Source organism: Phoca vitulina, unplaced genomic scaffold (genome assembly GCF_004348235.1).
Source record: "Phoca vitulina isolate PV1807 unplaced genomic scaffold, GSC_HSeal_1.0 scaffold10, whole genome shotgun sequence".
NCBI lineage: Eukaryota > Metazoa > Chordata > Mammalia > Carnivora > Phocidae > Phoca > Phoca vitulina.
Genome location: NW_022589713.1, coordinates 24,719,252 through 24,743,202, shown reverse-complemented (window position 1 = coordinate 24,743,202; position 23,951 = coordinate 24,719,252). Strand labels below are relative to the sequence as shown.

The window sequence follows — 23,951 nt, the reverse complement described above, 5'->3', positions numbered from 1 at the left end:
AAATAGGTCAATCAGAGAAAGACATGTATCATATGACCTCACTGATATGAGGAATTCTTAATCTCAGGAAACAAACTGAGGGTTGCTGGAGTGGGGGGCGGGTGGGAGGGATGGGGTGGCTGGGTGATAGACATTGGGGAAGGTATGTGCTATGGTGAGTGCTGTGAATTGTGTAAGACTGTTGAATCACAGACCTGTACCTCTGAAACAAATAATACATTATATGTTAAAAAAAAAAAGAAGAAGAAGAAGAAGAAGAAGATAGCAGGAAGGGAAAAATGAAGGGGGAGAATCTGAGGGGGAGACGAACCATGAGAGACTGTGGACTCTGAGAAACAAACTGAGGGTTCTAGAGGGGAGGTGGGTGAGGGGATGGGTTAGCCTGGTGATGGGTATTAAAGAGGGCACGTACTGAATGGAGCACTGGGTGATATATGCAAACAATGAATCATGGAATACTACATCGAAAACTAATGATGTAATGTATGGTGATTAACATAACATAATAAAAAAATAAAAAATAAATAAAGGGCTCTAACTGAAAGGATTTGTGTTTATAAGGGCTGTTGTTCCTTGACATGCCCTCAATGTTAATTTTTGTGAGACTTTCAAAGGCTCTATTTATCTCCATAATCTCTTGACTCTGGCTTTTTGTTCAGTTTCTCTTTATGCTGCTATTTGCTAATTAGTGATAATCTTGGGAGGAAAAGACACTCAGACTGTTTTTCTGAAGCATCTCTGAATCCTGAACCCTAGCTCTCAGTATCCCTGAACTTCAGTTTTGCTTCTTTAGGCCCATGAGACAACAAAGACCTCTTCTCAGTTTCTTTATTTCTTAGAACTGTTTTCTGCTAGGTTTCTTAGCCTCTCTACCCATGGTGTTTTATGAATCAGGCTTGAGGAATTGACTTGAGTGGAAAATCTGGATAGAATGTCTGAATCACTGCAGTGGATTTCTCTCCTCTCCATTTTTGGCCCCTCAAAACTTGGCTGCCTTCAGATCCCCAAACAGATGTCTCTTGCTCCTTATCCAGTGTTTCTAGCCACTTTCAGTGGGAGAATAATGTAAAACAAGCAGGTACTTCATTACTGGAAGTAATCATATCCATATCCTTCCTTTAAACTTATTTTTTACTCCACTGGATTATAAACTTTCAGAAGGAGGAACTATGTCTGATTTTCTTTTATATCTCTACCATTTCCTCAACTTCCATAATGTCTAGGCTTTAGTGGTACATAGTGTTTACTGAATGTATGAATGAATACACATATACATGAATGAATGACATGAATACCTGGTATAGAATAGGAGGCTATCTGAGCAGCAGCTTTAGTTACCACATTCTTATTAGGTATTTCATCAGGTGATTTTTTTCCCCCAGAATTCTAGCCTGCAGCAAAGCAAAATGAAGCCCATAGCCATCCTAGTCTTCAGCTCAACAAAATATTCTCAGGAAATATACTGATCATAGAGTCTTGTGCTTGATGTTAATATTCAAGGAAGGATAAAACTTGGTCTCAGTCCTCCGAAGTACCATCTGGTTTGGTGGTAAGACAAGTACATAAATAAATATAACCCAAGGCTAATAATGAATGAATGAATGAATGAATGTACAACAGACAAGAGAGGGAGTTGATGGATTTGCACTGGAAAATATGGTTGTAAGGAGGATATTTCTAGGGAGGAAACAGACTGCATGAAGTGTGAAAGAGTAAACAGAGGGGCACACTAGGCAGGTTAATTCCACTGCAGCCTAAGGATGTGTAGGGGAGGGTTTTGAGACAACCCTGGCAAGTCAGCTCCATGATGTCAAGGGCGTTAAATGCTTATCCAAAGGCTTTGTACCTGCCTTGGGAAGCAGCTGGCAACCAATGATGGATTTTGAGTTGGAAAATAATACGACTGGCTCTATATAGTAAAGAATATCTGGGGCTCCTGGATGGCTCAGTTGTTAAGCATCTGCCTTCGGCTCAGGTCATGATCCCAGGGTCCTGGGATCGAGCCCCGCATCGGGAAGCCTGCTTCTCCCTCTCCCACTCCCCCTGCTTCTCCCTCTCCCACTCCCCCTGCTTGTGTTCCCTCTCTCACTGTGTCTCTCTCTGTGTTAAATAAATAAATAAAATCTTAAAAAAAAAAAAAAAAGAATATCAGCCTGAGGTGTCTGACTGGCTCAGTCAGCAGAGCATGTGACTCTTGATCTTGGAGTTGTAAGTTTGAGCCCGACCTTGGGTGTAAAGATTACTTAAAAATAAAATATTATATAAAAAAAGAATATCAGCCTAGAAACTTAGTAGGGCACCTTAGAAAGAAAAAAGATGGGAGGTAGATATATCTGTCTTCCCCTTTGTGGTCCTCCCACCCTAACCCAGAGCTAAACACCATGTGCCACAACACCCGGAGTCCAGAATATACACTTCCGCTCTATTTTTGAAGGTATCAAATTACCACAGCCTTCATCTTGTCAAGAGCCCACAGTGGCTGCTTTTGTCACTAAGCCTGTCCTGCAACCTTGTCTGTCTACCAAAATGGCCCTTTTCCTTTCCAGACACACTGCTAGCTGATTCCTACCTCTACACATTAACTCAAGACATTCACACCCCACCTCCCTTATTTCTGCTTCAACACTCACCTTAAAAAATTGGAACCTCCCCCTTACCTCCCTTTGATACATGGATGCGAGCCGCATGAGCTTATTCCTAGATGCCTTTGGACTCCTCTCTAGGAGCTTCAGGCTTTGTTTCATTAAATAGATTGTTGCTCCCTCAGGGAATGTGTTGGTGAACTGCACTTAAAATTGCTGACCAAACTGGACAAACTCTATCAGTTATTTTTCTTTTTCCTTTCATTGATAATTTTAAACTTTTGTTATTTTTTCTTAAAAATAGAAAATACAGAAAAAAAGAAGGAAAAAAGACCCAGCCCATATTCTTACCCATAATTCCACAACTATCAATAACATTCTGGTAAATATTTTTCTAGAATCTAGACATAATTTTCTTTTCTTTCTTTTAAAAATATATTTGTAATCATACTTTACATACACTTGAATATCTTTTTTTTCCTCCTGGTAGTATATTGCAATGCTCTTTCTATTTTATTTTATATCCTTTTAAAATACTATTTAGGGTTAGCACAGAGATGTTGTCAGGAGGACATACTATAAATCAAGGAAGGTAGGATCAGATGCGATCTCTGCCCTCAAGTAACTGAAAATCTAATATGGGCACACTGCCTTTAGAACTGCTTTCAAATCCTGATTCCACTGTATGCAGTCTACATGATCTGGGGCAAGATATTTAATTTCCTCAGGTCTCAGTTTTCTGGTCAGTCATTGGAGTGAATGTCACCTTTTGCCTCTTGGCACTGTGGAAGAGTTAAAGGAGGTGATCCATACAGTATTTGGAGTCTAGCAACTGGCAATGATAAGCACTCAAAAAATGTTGCTGCCATGATCCTTATCAATATAAGTGTATGAAGACACTTTGTAAAGCACTACATAACTATCAGGGATGATTACTACTAAGAAGGCATCTGATTCTTGGAAATAAAGCAATTCATAAGCAGCTCAAAAATATCTTAAATGTACACTAAGAAATTTGTAGCTTAAAAACAACTCTGGTCTAACTGTATGGTTATGTGACACAATCTGGAATTTTTGGCTGTTTTTGCTGGACTCTCAGCATTAAGATGGCCCTTGGCCCCTCAGTGCAAGCAAGGTTAATGATACAGGCATTTTACTGAAGTTTTGCTATGGTGAACTTTTTAATAACTTGGAGGCCATATCACTCTGCCCTTTTAGTCCAATATGAAAGAAATTTAGTCATGCAAGAGGGCAATAAGCAATCAGCTGAGGTTTGGAATAGAAAAGGAAGCAGTGCATTTCTATAACAGTGATCTTGAAAATGGAATATTGGAATAAGAAAAGATTATGTGAAAGATTTGGGTTCATGCCCAAACTCTATAGCTTCCTACCCTTGTGACTTTGGGCAAACTGTTTATTTAACCTTACTATGCTTCATCTGTAAAATGCAAATAATAATTTCCACCTTTGGGAGTATGGTTTTGAGTTTTGGGGATAATGCAGGTTATCATTATTGAGGGGCCCAAGGAGCTGACACCTTGTACACTGTAGATGCTCATTAATTATAACTTGCTATCATCAGCCCAGGTTAGATTAGTTTTTAGGCAGGCATACTTGAACATAATAAAATCACAGCCCAGCAGGTAGAGATTCAATGTTGCTTTGGAACAGGGGTTGGCAAACTATGGTGTGTGGCCTAAATCCTGCTCACTGCTTGTTTTTGTGAATAAAGTTTTATTGGAACACTGCCACACTCATTCATTTACGTATTGCCTATGGTTGTTTTCATGTTCCAGAGGCAGAGCAGAGTAGCCGGGACAGAGACTATATGGTCTGCAAAGCCTTAAATATTTACCATCTGGTCCTTTATAGTAAAGGTTTGCTGACCTCTGCTTTATTTTTTATTTTATTTTATTTTTTAAAGATTTTTATTTATTTATTTGAAAGAAAGAGCATGAGCGAGAGAGATAGCATGAGCAGGGGGAGGGGGAGAAGCAGACTCCGCTGCTGAGCAGGGAGCCTGACGCGGGACTCGATCCCAGGACCCTGAGATCATGACCGGAGCCGAAGGCAGACGCTTAACGACTGAGCCACCCAGGCGCCCCTGACCTCTGCTTTAGAGACATATTTGTTTGTTTATTCAGCACCCCATCAATCTAGAATTGTGGGAACACTAAAATTGTACTTTATAATGATACTGCTACAGATGTGGTGACCATCAGTGTGAAAATCAGTTCCAGCATACCAACATGAATACTTCCTCAGGAAAGAGAGGAGACAGAATACTCTTTGTTAGCTTGAATGTTCTAAATGATAACATTCATATCTCTACTTACTTATTAGATTAATTGCCAACTAGCTGCTAATGTAATAAATGTGCTTTAGAAATCAGAAAGTCTACCTCTCCATTAAGTGAATTGCATTAACATTAGATAAATAAGTTATTTCTTGCAAACCTAATCTATTTTATTTGTACCTGCCATCGAAGACTACGTCTCAGATTTCAAGGACTCTGGATTTCCAATCTTAGGCAGATGGCTGCTGGTCTGGTGACAACATTGGAAAGGCAAGTTAAAAATGACTATTTCTATCAAAAGAAAAGGGGTATTTCTCTCTCACTGTGGTTTGCAAGGTACTTAGTACCACCTGGTATACCCACAACAGCAGTTCTCAAACTCTTTGGTCTTAAAACTCCTTTACACTCTTAAACATTATTGAGGGGCCCAAGGAGCTTTTGTTTATGTAGATTTTATCTATCAATATTTACCCAATATAAATGAAAATGAAATTTAAAAAACATTCATTTGTTATATCATTTTAAAAATATAAAAACAAACCCAGTACATCATAACAAAAATAGCATTTTAATGGAAGACAACTGTAAAAAATAGCCAGAAAAATGACATTCCTTTACATTTTTGAAAATCAGTTTAATAACTTAATGGCTTAATAGGAGGCAGCAGGATTCTCATATCTGTTTCTGCATTTAATCTGTTGTGATATTAGGCATCATGCCACTTCCAGAAAACCATTGTACACATGTGAGAGAATGAGAGTGAATTAAGAAAATAATATCTTAGTATTATTATGAAAACAGTTTTGACCTCATGTAGTCCCCTGAAAGGGTCTTGGGACCTTGGACAACACTTGAAGGACTGCTGGACTGCTCACCTCCTTCCTCCCTGGCTTCCTATTTCCCTGAAATACATGGGAACATTACCAAGTCCTCCACATCTGGAGCCCAATTCAACATGTATTCATTAACTCTTTGCCCTGAAGAAAAATTTACATTTTAGTTAGGCAACCCAATTAAGTCCCATTCTGTCACTGATTGTGTGTGTGTGTATGTGTGTGTTTATGTGTGGCCTTGGGTAAGTCATTTCACATCTCTGAACCTCAATGTTCTCATCTGTAAAAGAAGGCAACGGCATTAGACCAGGGGTTTTATACCTTGACATATCTGGATATCTAAAGGTTACCAGAATGATAACAAGGGGACTGGGGATCCTGATGTCCTATAACCATTGTCTGAATTGGATATAACGTATTTTCCCCACATATTCATACTGAAAGTTTTCAAATGTATATCTAAATTAGTCTCATGATACTAATTAACAAAATTTAGAAAATTAAGACCTTTATCTCAGTCACTTTTAGTCATGATATATTTTCTTAATTAATAGATATAAGTCCAACTGCTAACACATAGGTAGCTATAATATCATTGAATGCTAAAAGCTAGAAAGAAGTCCTCCTTAATAAACTCAGAACTATTTTTCCAGCTGTGACATGAAATAATTGTACTATCTTATTCTGATTCTGATCACAAAAAAACTGTGGGGGTCCACAACCACCATGTCCATTGTCCACATGCTTTTTTATAATATGACTTTGCCACTCCCCCATCAAGGTGTGGAGTCTAACTCCCCTCTCCTTGACTCTGAGCTGGCTTTATGACTTACATGTAACTAACACAATGCAGCAGAATTGATGCTCCATGACTTCCAAGGCTAGGTCAGAACAGGCCACACAGCTTCTCTGTTCTTTTGGGATGCTTTCTCTGGGAAAAGCCAGCCACTGTGTGGGAAATGTGACTAACCCAAGACCATTATGTAGGCACTCTGGTTGACCAACCAAGCTGAGCCCAGCCTTTCAGCCATCCCATGTGCCAGGCACGTGAGCAAAGCTAGACTCAACTCTCGAAACAAGCTCCTCCCCCAGCTGAGTATCACTGAGTGACTTCTGTCAACATCATAAGAAGCAGAATTGCCCCATTGAATCTTGCCTCAATTTCTGACCCTCAAAACCATGACATGTAATAGAATAGTTAAGTCACTAGGCGTTGAGATGGTTTCCTATGCAGCAATAGATAACCAGTATTACCTATTAACCAGTATTATCAGCAGTAGTAGTATCTGAGTAAGTCATCAGACTTTGCTGAGCCTTGGTTTCCTGAAGAGGTTGTTTGAGGTGATCTTCATGGTATCATCTTGCTCCTTAATGCTACTTTTCCCTTTTTCCACCTGAGACCATTTATCTTTCAGTCCAAAGAGGAACAATGGCCTCTGCTTTGTGCTGAACAGGACCTGCTCCTCTCTGGGTTACTAAGGAGACTGGGCAAGATACCCACAGTATGAATGACCTGGAGTCTACAGCTTTGGGGCAGTGAGGCTCAGCAGTGACCAGGGCCTTGGATAATCAACCCAGACAAAGGTGAGAATGGTCGCCTAGAGCCATATTAAGTGCTGCATGAGGGTTTTTCAGCTTTGTGAGCAAGTGCTCACTGGAATGAAGGGAAACTGTTCAAACACGTCAGAGCTAATGGGCCCTCTAACAAACCCCCAAGTCCTCTTGCACTGTAACAGAAGTCAGTTAGAGGGCAGATTAGAAGTGCTTAAGAGACTATTAAGTAGAAAGAAGCCATTATAAGCCATTAACTGAGCAGCTTAAAACTGCTACACACTGACCCAATGGCTTATAATGGCACCAGGAAAGAGACTACAAAGCAGTTTGGTGACTTATTCCAAAACTTGGGGAGATGATGGAAGAGAAAGAACATAACAGCCATCAGGAAGTGAGGGTTAAAAGCTTCCATCCAACTGACATCAGTGCACACCGCAGTTCCCAGCACCTAGCTCATGCTAATGGCAAAAGGTAGCAGTTCATGAAAGTTTCACACAATCTCCTCAGGATACTAAAAAAATCCAAATATAATTTATTCATAAGGATAAAGTCTTTCCTGATGTCCCCAGGCAGAATGAATTTACCTTCTCCAGATAGTGGTTATACATCACTTATCACATCCCATCATGGCTATAACATTATTTATATCATTTGTAGTTTAAATTTATGTTTCACTTAGTTAGGCAGTGAATTACAGGTTGTAGCTGTGAGAATGGTTTAAAATATGTCTTTACCCCACCACCTGATGCATAACAAGCATGCCACAAAGGTTCAGTGAATGAACGATGAATGAAGAATGAACAAATAAAAGAATGAATTAATGAACGCATAAATGGTCTGAGTACTGTTCATAGGTGAAAGGGAATGAGATATACCAGGCTATAAACGGCTGCCTAAGACTTTAGGGAACTGCCTGATACATCGCTTTATCTTTTTCAGCCTAATGCTGAAGGCCAATTGTTTGAAAATGTGGTACCACCTCCAAAAATCCCCTGTTCTCTAGTTGTGCTCTAGGAAAATAGAGTCCTTTGTGAATACACTTATTAATGTGATGTGTTTTTGACTTAAGGATATGGTTGGAGGGAAATCAGAAATATATGGTGAGGTTGGAAAGGACACTCCCCCCCTTTTTTAAGGGGTGGAGACTGAGGAGCTTTTTCTGTATATATAAGACTAACATGGCCTGTGATTGGGTGGAAGTTGTCAGATATAATAGAAAGAATACAGCTGGGAGCCAGATTCCCCTGGAACTGACATAGAAATGAGTCTTCCGTTTTAACCATTTACTAGCAGGATATGGTAGCCAAGAAAACCGCCTTATAGACCTCCCACTACAGGGAGTGTAACTGACCAAGATCCCCAGCTGCTGTGCCCTGAAATACATCCCTTATTTTACATACTTGCACTGAGGCCAGGCTCCCAGTGTCTGCATGTGTAGGGGATATTAAGGCAGGCATGGGGGACATGAAACTTTCCTGCTGGCCAATATTGGTCCTTAGGACTCCCTGGTGGCCTTGCTTGACCTTCCTTAGATGAATGGCATTCCAGGACACTGCTGCCCACCCCTTTCTCCCTCTCTCCTTTACTCATGGTCAGATTTGCATTGCGGTCTGCAGATTTCCGCCCTATGTTCCTAATAAAATTCTTGCATATTTAATCCTGTTTCTGGGATTATCTGGACTAACACGTGGAGTGACCTTAGACAAGTTACTTCATCTTTGAATCTATTTCCTCATCTGCAAAACAAAGTTAATAATGCCTGCTAGGTGGGAATTGTAAGAATGATTAAATGTGATAACGCATGAAAAGCTCTTAACCCTGTGCTTGGAAAATATAGGTGCTTCATAAATGTCACTTCTCCCTTTCATGTCATTTGTTTTCTTATGAAATGTCCCTAGCAATGGGGTTAAACCATATTGACTTGGGCATTTGGGAATAAATGAAGCCTTGGTGTAACAAAACTGTCTTTTTTTAATTATAGTCCCTCCCCCTTCTCAACTGCTTCTCAATTTGGGGAAAGTCTTACTTTGCAGACCTCTCTGAAATCTTTGATCTGTTTAATAATGTGGATTGAAAGGGAAAAAACAGCTGCAGGGGGAAATCTGATTAAACTTTGTGTGCTAGCTTTATTACTTCCTTCAGTAAGGTTAATGCCAAACACTTTACCTTGTCATCCAATTTCCGTGCATTGAATGCAAGTTCAACGTAGTCATCATTGCCAGATAATTCTTCTGCAATCACCTAAAGAAAAAATTTTCAAATATTTTCAAGTGTTTTCCAGAAGCTTTTGAAGCCACTGTTCTGATCCAAGGACCCAAGATTAAAAGAAGTATTTAAATATTTAAAATGAAGAAGGAGATTAAATTTTTCTGGGATGTGTGGAGAAGCAAAATCTCCAGTCTTACAGTAAAGGTGGCAAGATGAGGTATTGTTCTTCTGGGAAAGAACAAAGGCCAAAGGCAAACCTCAAACCTGGATTCACCATCCCAAAGCTTCTCTGGGTTTGTGCACTTTGGGAGTGAGCCTTTGGATCCACGGCTTTATAGAGCACCAATGGGGTCTTCAAAGATTCTTTGAACCGTTTGTATGGATTGAACATGGAAGTAAAAAAAGAAAAAGCTTGACATGAATGCATCATTTAAAATATTCAAGCAACAAACTCAGGTAAGTGCTTGTGAGAGTGGTCATAACTTACACCACAGGGAATCTTTTTGCATTTTTCACTTAAAAATGACTTTAACATTTTTTTAAAAAACGAATCGGTCACTTTCAAGTTAAAAAGGAATGTTCAAAGGACCTCAGGAGGTTTGCTGCCTGGCAATTTACCCCCCTAGCAATTCAGATTTTCCTGGTACATTTTTCTACCTTTTTTTTCTCTTGTCTACACAATGATGAGACCACTTTCTCTACCTTTCTCACAGGCTCTAAAACGAGATGCCAAAGTTTCAAGTACTGGAGTTTTACTTGAAATTTTAAGGTTTTATTTAGAAATACTTCCAGTATTGCCCATTGGAACATTATGTGATGACAGAAATGTATTGTAATCTGCACTATCCAATACAGTAGCTGCTAGCCACATGTATTTACTTTTTTATTAATTTTTAAAAATTCCAGTTAGTTAACATACAGTATTATAATAGTTTCAGGTGTACAATATAGTAATACAACAATTCTCTACATTACTCAGTGCTCATCATGGTAACTGTATTCTTTAATCCCCATCCCCTATTTCAGCCCCACCCCCACCTCCCCTCTGGTAATCATCAGTTTTTTCTCTATAGTTAAGAGTCTATGCTTGGTTTGTCTCTCCTTTTTAAAAATCTTTTCCTTTGTTTGTTTTGTTTCTTAAATTCCACATATGAGTGAGATCACATGGTATTTGTCTTTCTCTGACTGGCTTATTTCACTTAGCGTAATACTCTGTAGCTCCATCCATGTCATTGCCAATGGCAAGATTTCATTGTTTTTTATGGCTGAATAATATTCCAGGCATGTGTGTGTGTGTGTGTGTGTGTGTATCACATCTTCTTTATCCATTCATTTATCCATGGACCCTTGGGCTGTTTCCATAATTTCACTATTGTAAATAACACTGCAATAAACATAGGGGTTCAGGTATCCCTTCAAATTAGTGTTTCTGTATTCTTTGGGTAAATACCCAATAGTGCAATTACTGGATCATAGAGTAGTTCTATCTTTAACTTTTTGAGGAACTGCCATTCTGTTTTCCACAGTGGCTGCACCAGTTTGCATTCGCAACAACAGTGCAAGAGTTCCTTTTTCTCCACATCTTCACCAACACTGGTTGTTTCATGTGTTTTTGATGTTAGCCATTCTGACAGGTGAGGTGACATCTCATTGTAGTTTTGATTTGTATTTCCCTGATGATGAGTGACACTGAACATCTTTTCATGTGTCTGTTGGCCATCTGTATGTCTTCTTTGGAGAAGTGTCTTCTGCCCATTTTTAATGGGATTATTTGTTTTTGGGATGTGGAGTTGTGTAAGTTCCCTATATATTTTGGATATCAACCCTTTATCAGAAATGTCATTTGCAAATATCTTCTCCCATTCAGTAGGTTGTCTTTTAGTTTTGTTGATCATTTCCTTTGCTGTGCAGAAACTTTTTATTTTGATGAAGCCCCAATAGTTTATTTTTGCTTTTGTTTCCCTCGCCTCAGGAGACATATCTAGAAAAAAGTTGCTATTGTCCAATGTCAGAGAAATTACTGCCTATGCTCTCATCTAGGATTTTTACAGTTTTAGGTCTCACATTTAGGTCCTTAATCCATTTTGAGTTTATCTTTGTGCATAGTGTAAGCCAGTGGTCCAGTTTCATTCTTTTACATTTAGCCATCCAGTTTTCCCAACACCATTTGTTGAAGAGGCTGTCTTTTTCCTATTGCATATTCTTTCCTCCTGTGTCAAAGATAAATTGACCATATAAATGTGGGTTTATTTCTGGGCTTTCTATTCTATTCCATTGATCTATGTACCTATTTTTGTGCCAGTCCCATACTGTTTTGATTACTACAACTTCACTGTACAAACTGAAATCTGGAATTGTGATACCTCCAGCTTTGTTTTTCTTTTTCAAAGTTGTTTTGGCTATTTGGGGTCTTCTTTGGTTCCATACAAGTTTTAGGATTGTCTATTCTAGTTCTGTGAAAAATGTTGTTGGTATTTTGATAAGAAGTGCATTGAGTGTGCAGATTGCTTTGGGTACTATGGACATTTTAACAATATTTGTTCTTCCAAACCATGAGCTTGGAGTATCTTTCCACTTGTTTGTGTCATCTTCAATATCCAGAGTACAGGTCTTTCAGGTCCTTGGTTAAATTTTTCCTAGGTATTTAATTATCTTTGGTGAAATAATAAATGAGATTGCTTTCTTAATTTCTCTTGCTGTTGCTTCATTTTTAGTATATAAAAATGCCATGGATTTTTGTATGTTGATTTTGTATCCTGCAACCCTACTAAATTCATTTATTAGTTCTAGTAATTTTTTTTTTAAAGATTTTATTTATTTATTTGACAGAGAGAGAGAGAGCACGCACACATAAGCAGGGGGAGTGGCAGGCAGAGGAAGAGGGAGAAGCAGGCTCCCCACCAAGCAGAGCACCTTATGTGGGGCTCAATCCCAGCACCCTGAGATCATGACCTGAGCCAAAGGCAGATGCTTAACTGACTGAGCCACCCAGGCACCCCAGTTCTAGTAGTTTTTTGGTGGAGTGTTTAGGGTTCCTCTATATAGTATCATGTCATCTGCAAATAGGGAAAGTTTTACTTCTTCCGTACCAATTTGGATGCCTTTTATTCATTCCTCTTGTCTGATGATGGGGCTAGGAAGTCCAGTACGATGTCAAATAACAGTGGTGAGAGTGGGCATCCCTGTCTTGTTCCTGACCTTAGAGAAAATGCTCTCAATTTTTCACCATTGAGTATAATGTTAGCTGTAGGTTTTTTGTATATTATGTGAAGTATGTTTCCTATAATCCTGTTTTTTGAGGGATTTTATCATGAATGGATGTTATACTTTGTCAAACGCTTTTTCGGCATCTATCAATGTGATCATATGATTTTTATCCCTTCTTTTATTGATGTGATGTATCACATCGATTTGCAAATATTGAACCATGCTTGCATCCCAGAAATAAATCCCACCTGATCGTGGTGAATGATTTTTTAAATGTATTGTTAGATTCTGTTCGCTAGTATTTTGTTGAGGATTTTTGGCACCTACATTCATCAGAGATACTGGCCTGTAGTTCTCTTTTTTTGCAATGTCTTTCTCTGGTTTTGGTATCAGTGGTATTAGGAAGTTCTCCCTCCTCTTCTATTTTTTGGAATAGTTTGAGAAGAATAGGTATTGATTCTTCTTTAGATGTTTGGTAGAGTTCACCTGTGAAGTCATCTGGCCCTGGACTTTTGTTTGCTGGGAGTTTTTTCATTACTAATTCAATTTCATTGCTGGTAATTGGTCTGTTCAAATTTTTTATTTCTTCCTGATTCAATTTTGGGAGGTTATATGTTTCTAGGAATTTATCCATTTCTACTAGGTTGTCCAATTTGCTGGTATAGGATTTTTCATAATATTCTCTTATAATCTTGTGTATTTCTGTGGTATCAGTTGTTATTTCTAGTTCCTTTAGATATAAGTTTAGGTTGTTTATTTGGGACTTTTCTTGCTTCTTGAGGTGGGCCTATATTGCTATAAACTTCCCTCTTAGAACAGCCTTTGCTGTGTCCCACAGATTTTGGACCATTGCATTTTCATTTTCATTTGTCTCCATGTATTTTTTTATTTTGTTTTTGATTTCTTGGTTGGCCCATTCATTGTTTAGTAGCATGTTATTTAACCTCTGTGTATTTGTGTGCATTCCATGTTTTTTCTTGTGGTTGATTTCCAGTTTCAGAAAAGATGCATGGTATGATGTCCATCTTTTTTAATATGTTGAGACTTGTTTTGTGGCCGAATAGGTTATCTATTCTAGAGTACGGCCCATATGCACCTGAAAAGAATGTGCATTCTGCTGTTTTAGGATGGAATGCTCTGAATATGTCTGTTAGATCCATCTGGTCCAGTGTGTCATTCAAAGCCACTGTTTCCTTGTTGATTTTCTGTTTGGATGATCTATCCATTGATGTAAGTAGAGTGTTAAAACCCCCCCTACTATTATTGTATTACTATTGATTAGTTCCTTTATGTTTGTTATTAACTGCTTTATGTATCTGGGTGCTCCCATCTTGGGTGTATACATATTTACAATTCTTATATCTTCCTGTTGGATTGTACTGTTTATGATTATATAGTGTCTTTCTTTGTCCCTTGTTACAGCCTTTGTTTTAATGTCTGTTTTGTCCAATATAAGTATTGTCACTTTGCCTTTCATTTTACTTCCATTTGAATGATAAATGTTTCTCTGTCCTTTCACTTTCAGTCTGTATGTGTCTTTAGATCTGAAATAAGTTTTTTACAGGCAGCCTATAGATGAGTCTTTATTTTTTTTAAATCTACTCCATGACCCTATGTCTTTTGATTGGAGCATTTAGTCCATTTACATTCAAAGTAATTATTGATATGTGTGTATTTATTGCCATTTTGTTACTTATTTTATGGTTGTTTTTGTAGTTCTTCTCTGTTCCTTTCTTCTCTTGAAGAAAGTTGGCTTTCTTTAGTAAAATATTTGGATTCTTTACTCTTTATTTTATGCATATCTATTACTGTTTTTTGATTTTTGGTTACCATTCAGTTTATATATAATGTCTTCTTCTTATAGCAGTCTATGTTAAGCTGATGGTTGCTTAATTTTGAACTCATTCTTTACTCCTCTCCTGTTTATGTTTCAGATGTTTGGTATCACATTTTACATCCTTTTATTTTGTGCTTCTCTTGACTGATTTTTAAGGATAAACTTTTTTTTTTTTTTTGCTTTTGTGCTTCCTATTTTTCTTACTCTTACTTGTGGTATTTGTTTTCTACTCACAGTCCCCCTTAACATTTTTTGTAAGGCTGGTTTAGTGGTCATGAATTCTTTTAATTTTTGTTTATCTGGGAAACTATTTCTCCTATTCTGAATGATAGCCTTGCTGGATAGAGTATTCTTGACTGCAATTTTTTCCCTTTCAGCACTTTGAATATATTGTGCCACTCTCTACTGGCCTGCAAAGTTTCTGCTGGAAAATCAGCTGATAGCCTTATGGAGTTTCCTTTGTATGTAACTGCCTAGTTTTCTCTTGCAACCTTTAACATTCCTTCTTTATCACTATGTTTTGCCATTTAATTACTAGATGTCTTGGTGTGGACCTCCTTGGGTTATTTGTTGGGGGATTTCTGTGCTTCCTGAATCTGGATCTCTGGTTCCCTCCCCACATTCATAGCCACATATAACTACTGAACACTTGATATATGGCTAGTGTAAGGTATAGATATTTTCTTTTACTTAATTTTGAATAATTTTATTTAAGTTTAAATAATCACATGTGGGTAGTGGCTACTAAATACAATAACATAACTCCAAACTAATATATTAAAGAGGAGAGTTAAATGCTGAGCTATCTGGTCCTTAGGAAACAAACCTAACCTTGGACCAACTGCTATTAGAGCAGATTTTTAATTCTCAAAAAAATGAGAGGCAGGGATAGGCAGCTTGATGATTTGAAATTTTATATTCTTAATGTTCTTGACAACTCCATCTTTGTCCCCCACTAAAACCTACATATTAACTGCAGAAGTGCTTAGTAGAAGTGAATGGCCTCACTTTCAAATCCTTTTTCTATACCTTTTCCCTAGGGGTAGAAGGGTCAAAATTGTATTGGCAAAAAGGAAAAAGGAACAAGAAGGGAAGGAGTAATTTGGATAGCTAAGCAGTTGTGGCATCAACTCCCAATAGTCAGAGGGTTTGCTTCCTACTGTAAGGTTTGGACCAGATGCTCCATCTGGGCATCTGGACAGAGGGCTGCTAAGGAAGGACTTACCGTGATGGAGGATTTCCCTGCTGTGTTCCCATGCTTCAACAAGGATTTAGACAGTTTTCTCTGGGAAACAATCTGCACAAAAGGAAACAAAAGGTGGAGATACTAGTTATATGATTGTAGATCTACTTTTTAATTTTTTCTTTACAAAATTCTGTATTCACAACTCTACTGGAAATTATAACACTATGTCTATTTATTTTCTAAGGTTTTTTCCATGAAACTCTCCTAAATACAGGTTATTCCCTTCTTTCTTCTTATGGCATGTGATGTAAGAGAGTGAGGGCATGAGAAATTATAGATGAGTCAGTCAATTAGGAGGTGACTCAATCTGATGCATCTACAACAAAATTAGATGGAAAATGTTGGATATGTACCTTCTGATAAAACAGATAAAGTTTCAGAATGATCTCAAATTAGCCCTAAAACCTCTGTGCAAAGTGGGGGTGGGCTACAGGAAGGAAAAGAAACCCAAGGTCTAAATATACACTTTCTATATCTATAATCTCTAGAGTTCTGTTTTTAACATATTCATTAGGGAGCTATAAAGTCAGTCATTAGAAAACTGATGCCCAGACAAGCAAAAAGAAGTAATTGGGGTCCTCTTCATGATTCGGTGTCAATGCACAACATGCAATGACAACTAAAGTTGCTATTATATTGGGAGCTATTCTTAGCAGAACTTGCCCCACCCTGCTCTTCCTTCCCATTTTTGAAAGAAATGTATGGCAAGGTATTGGGGCCCTGATGGATATGCAATCCATGATTTTCAAAGGAGACAAGATTTAATCAAATGACAGCTGTGCTCTTGCTGAGGGAGAACAAAGTCATACCTTGCAGTAGACAGCTTCTATATAAGATGGCTCCCACTGGTCCTATTCATGCCATTGTGCAATTCTCTCTCCTTGAGTGTGGGATGGATCTAATAACTTGCTTCTAATGAATAGAATACCACAAAAGTGGTGGAGTATCCTTTCTGAGATTAGGTTACAAAACGAATGTAACTTTCTTCTTGATCACCATCTTATTCTTCTCTCTCAGAGCCCTTGTGCTGAAGGGAGCAAGTTGCAATGTTGTGAGTAGCCCTATATAGCAGCTCAGGTAACAACATACATATGATTTATAGAATAGGAAAGGAGATCACTGTAAAAAGCAGGGATACAAACCCATTCTCTGACATCCTTATATCTTTTTGTCTCTGTGTTAGAGCAATGAAAATATTTTGTCTATGCTAGTGTCAAATGCAAAAAGTTCATAGAACTTTCCTAGGCCAAGCAGATTTAAAGATCCTGATGCTCAATTGGCTATCTGAAGAGAAAAGAGTATTTCTGTAAGAAATCACCTGGTGATGGATGATGATAATGACGACAACGAAGATAATGATGATAATGACAGCAATGGGAACTCCCATTTAAGGAGTACACATTCCCAAAATATTTACTTAGCTTTCATTGTTCCAGCCTCAGTGTTAGGCACTAAGAATAGAGTGGTAAGCAAAGTCAGATGCAATATCTGACCTAATGGAACTTACATTCTGTGGCAGAGAAAGGCATTAACCAAATGGTCAAATAAACCAATATAACTCAGCACAAAAGAGAGATGCATTGGCTGTGGTGGGAACAATAAATGGATAGGTTGTGGGGTGGATGAGAGTAGACCACTTCAGAATCTTTTGCAGTAGTCCAGACAAGAGGTGGTGGTGGTCGTGGAAATGGAGAGAAGAGGAAGGAATTTGGAAATGGATTAAAAATGAAGAGAGCAGGAGGTATGATAAATGATAAATGCATCATTGGATCAGATGGTTGTGCCATTCATTGAGATAAGGGACACTGAAAGAGGATATTAAATTTGGGGAGCAAAGAACACGTATTCAGGTTTGGGGCAGAAAGCAGATTGGAGTAGGTTGAAGAAGAGAGAAAGAGGGAAGGAAACAGAGCAAACACAAGAAGAAAATTATTTCAATAAGTTTGGCTATAAAATGAGGTAGAGAACACAGAATCTGAAGGAAATGAGAAATTGAGTAAAGTTGTTTTAGTGGTCACTTTATTGCTAATTTTATTTCCCCACAAATTTGGTATTATTAATTTCCTTTTATAGATGACAGAAATAGGACACAGAGATTTTAAGTAATTTTCCAAAGCCCCAAGGCTAAGAGGAAGTGGCAGAGATTTGAACATGGGTCTGACTCCAGAAACTGATCTCTGGCTACATTTGACTGGTATATGAACTCATGAAACAGATTCAGAAAATTTTCACTGCTGGATTTGGACTCTATGTGTTTGCTTTTAAGCCCTGGATCTTATGTTTGTGTGCTTAACCCTCAATATGTAAATATGAAGAAGACTGAAAAGAAATGATCAAGTTAAACCTCAAGAATGGAGTAATCTGAAGACACTGGCTTTGGTTAAGGGCAGTGTAGCATAATGATTAAGAACATAGTTGTTGTTTTTTTTTTTATTCACAGCTGGCTATCAATAAAATGACATGAAAAAATTTCAGATGATAAAGGAATTGGCATCCCTTCCTATCATTACGTCTGAATCTAAATTACTCATATTTCCCACTCTACTCATTAAGAAGGTTCAAGTGGTTCTTCTCCTGTGGTCAGAATCATTATCCCCTCTCCCTTCCAATTCATAGAGTATCACAGGTTTTAGAAAAGCTACCATTTCCTAGAAAAATGTAGACATCATTCTTGAACTTGAGATGAACCAAAACACAGAGGAAACACAGGAAACGAACAGGAAAGGGACATTAGGAAGACTTTATAGTTTCTCTCCAGGGGGTTTTCAGCAAGGAGGAATAGGGAAGACATGAATCAATGACAAAACAAGGGTCACTGGTAAGCAGCATCCAGGCCAACATCTGACTAAAGAAAGGCAACATACCCTGTTTCTCAAATAAATTTGGCCCCAGAAATACTATTGTCCATTGTCATTGCTTCATCCACATGGGTGTCCTACCCCTATGGCTTCAAATGACCCCAACCATCCTCTCAGCATTGTAAAAACCCACTGGATTACCAGGTGTGGGTATGGGTACACTTTTTTTTTTTTTTAATGTTTTATTTATTTATTCATGAGAGTCAGAGAGAGAGAGAGAGAGGCAGAGGCAGAGGGAGAAGTAGGCTCCCGCCTAGCAGGGAGCCCGATGCGGGACTCGATCCCAGGACCCTAGGACCATGACCCGAGCCAAAGGCAGACTCTTAACCATCTGAGCCACCCAGGCGCCCTGGGTACGCCGTCTTTACAGACTGTGTCTTCCAAGATCCACATTTTCATTCTTCAAGCAAGACCAAGGGAGACTTAACTTACAAGATGTTGGATGGTCACATTCTCTTTCCTCACTCTTATCTAGAAATGCCAACATTCCCATTTGTTGGGTGTGAGGAGAATGCTATTATGTTCCAACTCCTGTCTTTTGCTAATGCTAGGAAGATAAACAATCTCCCCAGAAATATTCCTGTTTAATAAGTGAGCATTTGGGTATACAAATGACTAATCAAGAAGGCAATCAAACAAACTTATTTTACAGCTCCCCCGCCTCCATCTCAGCTCCAAAGAATGAGTAATAATTAGGGTTTCAAACTTTTCATTGTAATAAAGATCAACAAACAATGATGTTGCCATTCTTAGGACTGTTGGGCAAAAGTGGTGGGGATGGCCAGCTGGGCCAGTGATCTATAGAGAAAAGGCTATTTGTTGCAAATCTCACTTGTCATGTAGGCTTTCTTGCAGCTGAAGCAACTGTATCAGGCTCAGGAAGGCCTTAGGTCTTGTCAGAGGACATTTGAGGCAAAAAACAAAATAAAACAAAACAAAAAACAAAACAAACCAACCAGCACTGCCTGGCAAGAGGATACACTTGTTAGAAGTCCTCTAATTTAAGTAACATGCCTGATAGAGAATTTAAAGCAATGATCATAAGGATTACTCATTGGACATGAGAAAAGAATGGAAGGCATGAGTGAGACCCTTAACACAGAGATGAGGAATAACATAGCAAAGATAAAGGGCTCAATAAATGAAATGAGAAACATGCTTGATGGAATTAACAACAGGGTGGAAGAATCAGAGGAATGAATTAGTGACCTAGAAGACAGAGTAATGGAAAGTAATCAGACTAAAAAAAAAGAGAGAGAAAAGAATTATACAAAATGAGAACAGACTTAGAGAACTCAGTGATTCCATCAAATGTAATAACATTCATATTCTAGGAGTCCCAGAAGGAGAAGATAGAGAAAAGGGGCCAAAAAATTTATTTGGAGAAACAATAGCTGAAAACTTCCCTAATCTGGGGAAGGAAACAGATATCCAGATTCAAGAGGCACAGAGAACTCCCACAAAAAAACAACAAAAGCAGACCCACACCAAGACATATTGTAATTAAATTTACAAAATGTAGTGATAAAGAAAAAAATTTAAAAGCAGCAAGACTACAGAAGTCAGTAACTTACAAGGGAAAACCCATAAGGCTAGTGGGATATTTTTCAACAGAAACTTTGCAAGCTAGAAGACAGTGGCATGATATATTCGAAGTGTTGAATGGGAAAAATCTGCAGCCAAGAATACTCCATCCATTAAGACTATCATTCAGAATAGAAGGAGAGATAGTTTCCCAGAAAAACAAAAACTAAAGGAATTCATGACCACAAACCAGCCCTACAAGAAACATTAAAGGGGACTCTTTGAGTGGAAAGGAGAAAAAAAAGTGACAGTATAAAGGCAGGAAACACAAAAGCAGTAAAAATGAATATTTCTGTAAAACACATCAGTCAAGGAACTCACAAAAAAAGGATATAAAATATAATAACATATATCTAAAATGTCGGGAGGAGAGGTGAGAGAATGGATTCAAACTTAAACAACCATCAACCTAATATAGACTGCTATTTGCAGAAGAGGTTATATACAAACATAATGGTAACCATATATCAAAAACCACTAATAAGTATTCAAAGAACAAAGAGAAAGAAATCCAGGTGTATCACTAAAGAAAATCAGCAAAACATGAAAGAAAGACAAGAAAGGATCAGAGTAAATCTTCAGAAACAACCACAAAACAAGTAATAAAATGGCAATAACTACATATCTATCAATAATTACTTTGACGTAAATGGACTAAACATACCAATCAAAAGACATAGGGTGACAGAATGGATAAAAAAACAAGCCCATCTATATGCTGCCTATCAGAGACTCATTTTAGACCTAAAGATAGAAGTCCTCTAATTTGGTTCTTTTCTACCCTACAGTGGGGTCATAACTGCAATCCTTACCATTCAATAAAATGGTGAAGTACAGGGGGAGGAAATAGAAGTTGAAACACTCTTTTTTAGCAAAGTTGGACCAGAAGGACATCAGTGCCATGCATGATCTGTATTTACAGACGGATCAGGGGAGGAAGCACTTCGTTCCTTTGAAATGGAAAATATTCTAACAGCATGGGTCCTCATTTTTCAGGAAAGTCCACTGTTCCATTTGGATGAACGGTAAGAAAGCCAGGAGAATAAAAAATGCTTTGGCCAATATTTCAACAAGTGTACATTCAGCTGAACTTTCTTTCAAAGTCTTTCAAAACAGTCATTCTGGAGATCAGACAGTCATTTTTCATGAGATTATTTTCATTGAAAAGGTCTTCAGATTCTTTTTTGAAATTTCTTTAAGACTCTGTTGTAACAAAAAACATTTATTGAACAACTTCTCTGTGCCAGGCACTGTTCTGAGGCTATTGTGGTGAGCAGACGAGAAACTTCTTTACAATATTTGACAGTCACATCTCTGGTCTAAATCAGAATTGATTACCCCCAAAGCATGTATCAGAGAATTTTTATTTTTTAAAAGGTAAGTACATAGTGCATGAAAAAACTGTGGAAATAAATCTGGAAATCACAGGATCAGAAGAAGTTTCATAGCTCAACTGCAAGACATCAACAGAGCTTTATTTGTGAGTCCCCCTGAGTACAACCATGTTTAAGAAGCATTCCTTACACTTATTTGGCCCCAGAACCTTTTGTCAAGGAGCATCTCTAGTTTTGCAAACTAGCAATTACTATGACCACCACTACAGAGAACAACCAAGGTTTCCTGATGGCTCACTGTAGCAGAGAGAGGAAGACATGCCCAGATCTCCTTAGGTTTTACTACTGTAGACCTGGCCGGGCTTCCAACCACTGGCATTGGCATCTTGTTACCTAAAGATTTTCTCTGGTATGCTTGCCTGTTGTCTACAGGTGCAGCAGGCTGAAAGTAACACTCTTGGCAGTGAACATCAACCAATGACTGATGGACTTTGGTACAGAAATCCCCCAGTCTTTTGCCCCAGGGACAGGGGTGACTCTGTGGTATTTGTTCTACAGAGGCACCAGGGTTTCCTCAGTGGGATGAAGCTCTACTTGTTCCAGTGGTGATTTATTAGACAATGCACCCTTTACTTTGTTGGCTACTTTCCCTTTCTTGTCTCATATCTCCACTCCCCTTTTGGTTTTTCCTTCACCTCCCAAATTCTCTACTTGCTCTCCAGTCTTTGTCTGCTTCTAGGAAAAACAACCAAAACTTTTCCTCTGTTGAGTGCTTCACATATGTTATCTCTTTGCTGTCATTTAATGATCAACACTCTTTCTTCCCCCCAGACAATTGGAACAAGAGAGGCAAGGCTTGGAGAAAATAAGGAGTTTATCTAAGGTCACATAACATTATGAACTAAACTGTGTCCTCCCCAAATTCATATGTTCAAGCCCTAAACCACAAAGTGCTTGTATTTGGAGGTAGGGCCTTTAAGGAGATAATTAAGGTTAAATGAGGGTGGAGGCCCCCCTCATTTAGGGGGTGCCCCCAATCCTATAGCACTAGTGTCCTTATAAGAAGAGGAGGATACATCAGAGAGCTTTCTCTCTCTGCATATGTACTCAGAAGAAAGGCTATGTGAGGACATAGTGAGCACAGCTGTCTGCAAGTCAGCAAAAGAGGCTTCACCACAAACCAACCCTGCTGTCACCTTGATCTTGGAATTCCAGTCTCCAGAATTATGATAAAATAAATGTCTGTTGTTTAAGCCACCAGTCTGTGGTATTCTGTTATGGCAGCCCTAACAAGCTAATACACATACTTTATAAGAATCGAAGCCAGGATTCGTTCCTTCATTGAATAAATATGTATTGAATATAATGTGCTGGGCATTGAAAATATAGTGAAGATACAAGGCAGGCAGGGGCACTGCCCTCCCAGAAATAGCCACACAATACACAGGTCAAATTCCAACTCTGCAAGGAGAAGCAGAGTCATGCCATGAAGGAAGACTGGCCTGGTCCAGGAGGTCAGGCAAGGCATTTCTGAAGAAACTACTTCTGACCTGAAAGCTTCTGGAAGAAAACTGAATAGTCAAAGAGGGGAGGGATGATACTCCAAGTGGAGAACACTGTAGGTCAGAAGGGCATAAAATGAGTATGAGGAGGAGGGTGAGTATGAAGACAGAAAGAAGACCTTTAATTTAGAGAGACTAGGCTCTTGGGGGCTTTGCACTCTGACACAAGGTGCTTCAGCAATGTTGGCTTATGGTAGGTAAAAAATGATCCCCCCCTCAAAAGATATTCATATCCTAATGCCTAAAACCTCTGTATATTGCCTTATATGGCAAAAAAGTCTTTGCAGTTGTAATTAAGGATCTTAAAATGGGAAGATTATCCTGGATTATTTGGGTGGACCCTAAATGCAATCCCGGTGTCCTTATAAGAGAGAATCAGGGGTGGGGAATATGATAACACACACTCAGAAGAGAAGAAAACATGAAGATGGAGCAGAGAGATTTGAAGGCAATGGACATTTGGAGTGATGTGGCCACAAGCTAAGGGATGCTGGCAGCCACCAGAGGTTGGGAGAGGCAAGGAATGGATTTTCCCCTATAGCCTTCAGAAAAAGCATGGCCCTGCTGACACCTTGATTTCAGACTTTTGCCCCCTAGAACCGTGAGAGAATAAATATGTGTTATTTTAAGCCACCATGTTTGTGATAATTTATAACTGTAAACACAGGGAACTAACAGACTGAGTTAGCCCATGATCAGGTTCAAAGTCCAGGAAAGGATGCAATGATGCCTCAGTGATGACTGATTTTAGGGAAATCCCTACCTTTCCATTTCCCTTCCTAGGACTTCTGGGCAATATCACTACACCTGGTAGAAATTAGACCTGCTCAAGATACAGATTGTGCTAGAA

At 38.6% G+C, this 23,951-nt stretch overlaps 1 protein-coding gene across 2 annotated transcripts in view; it reads right to left on the bottom strand.

Annotated features, from left to right (window-relative positions):
- CPNE4 (copine 4) overlaps positions 1-23,951 on the bottom strand; it is a 479,148-nt gene that overhangs the window by 125,283 nt on the left and 329,914 nt on the right. For both annotated transcript variants that reach the window (XM_032408703.1, XM_032408704.1), the window contains exons 4-5: positions 15,743-15,814; positions 9,432-9,506 (exon numbers count right to left, since the gene is read on the bottom strand). In XM_032408703.1, coding sequence (XP_032264594.1) covers positions 9,432-9,506; positions 15,743-15,814 — 147 coding nt within the window. The remainder of the gene's footprint in view (positions 1-9,431; positions 9,507-15,742; positions 15,815-23,951) is intronic.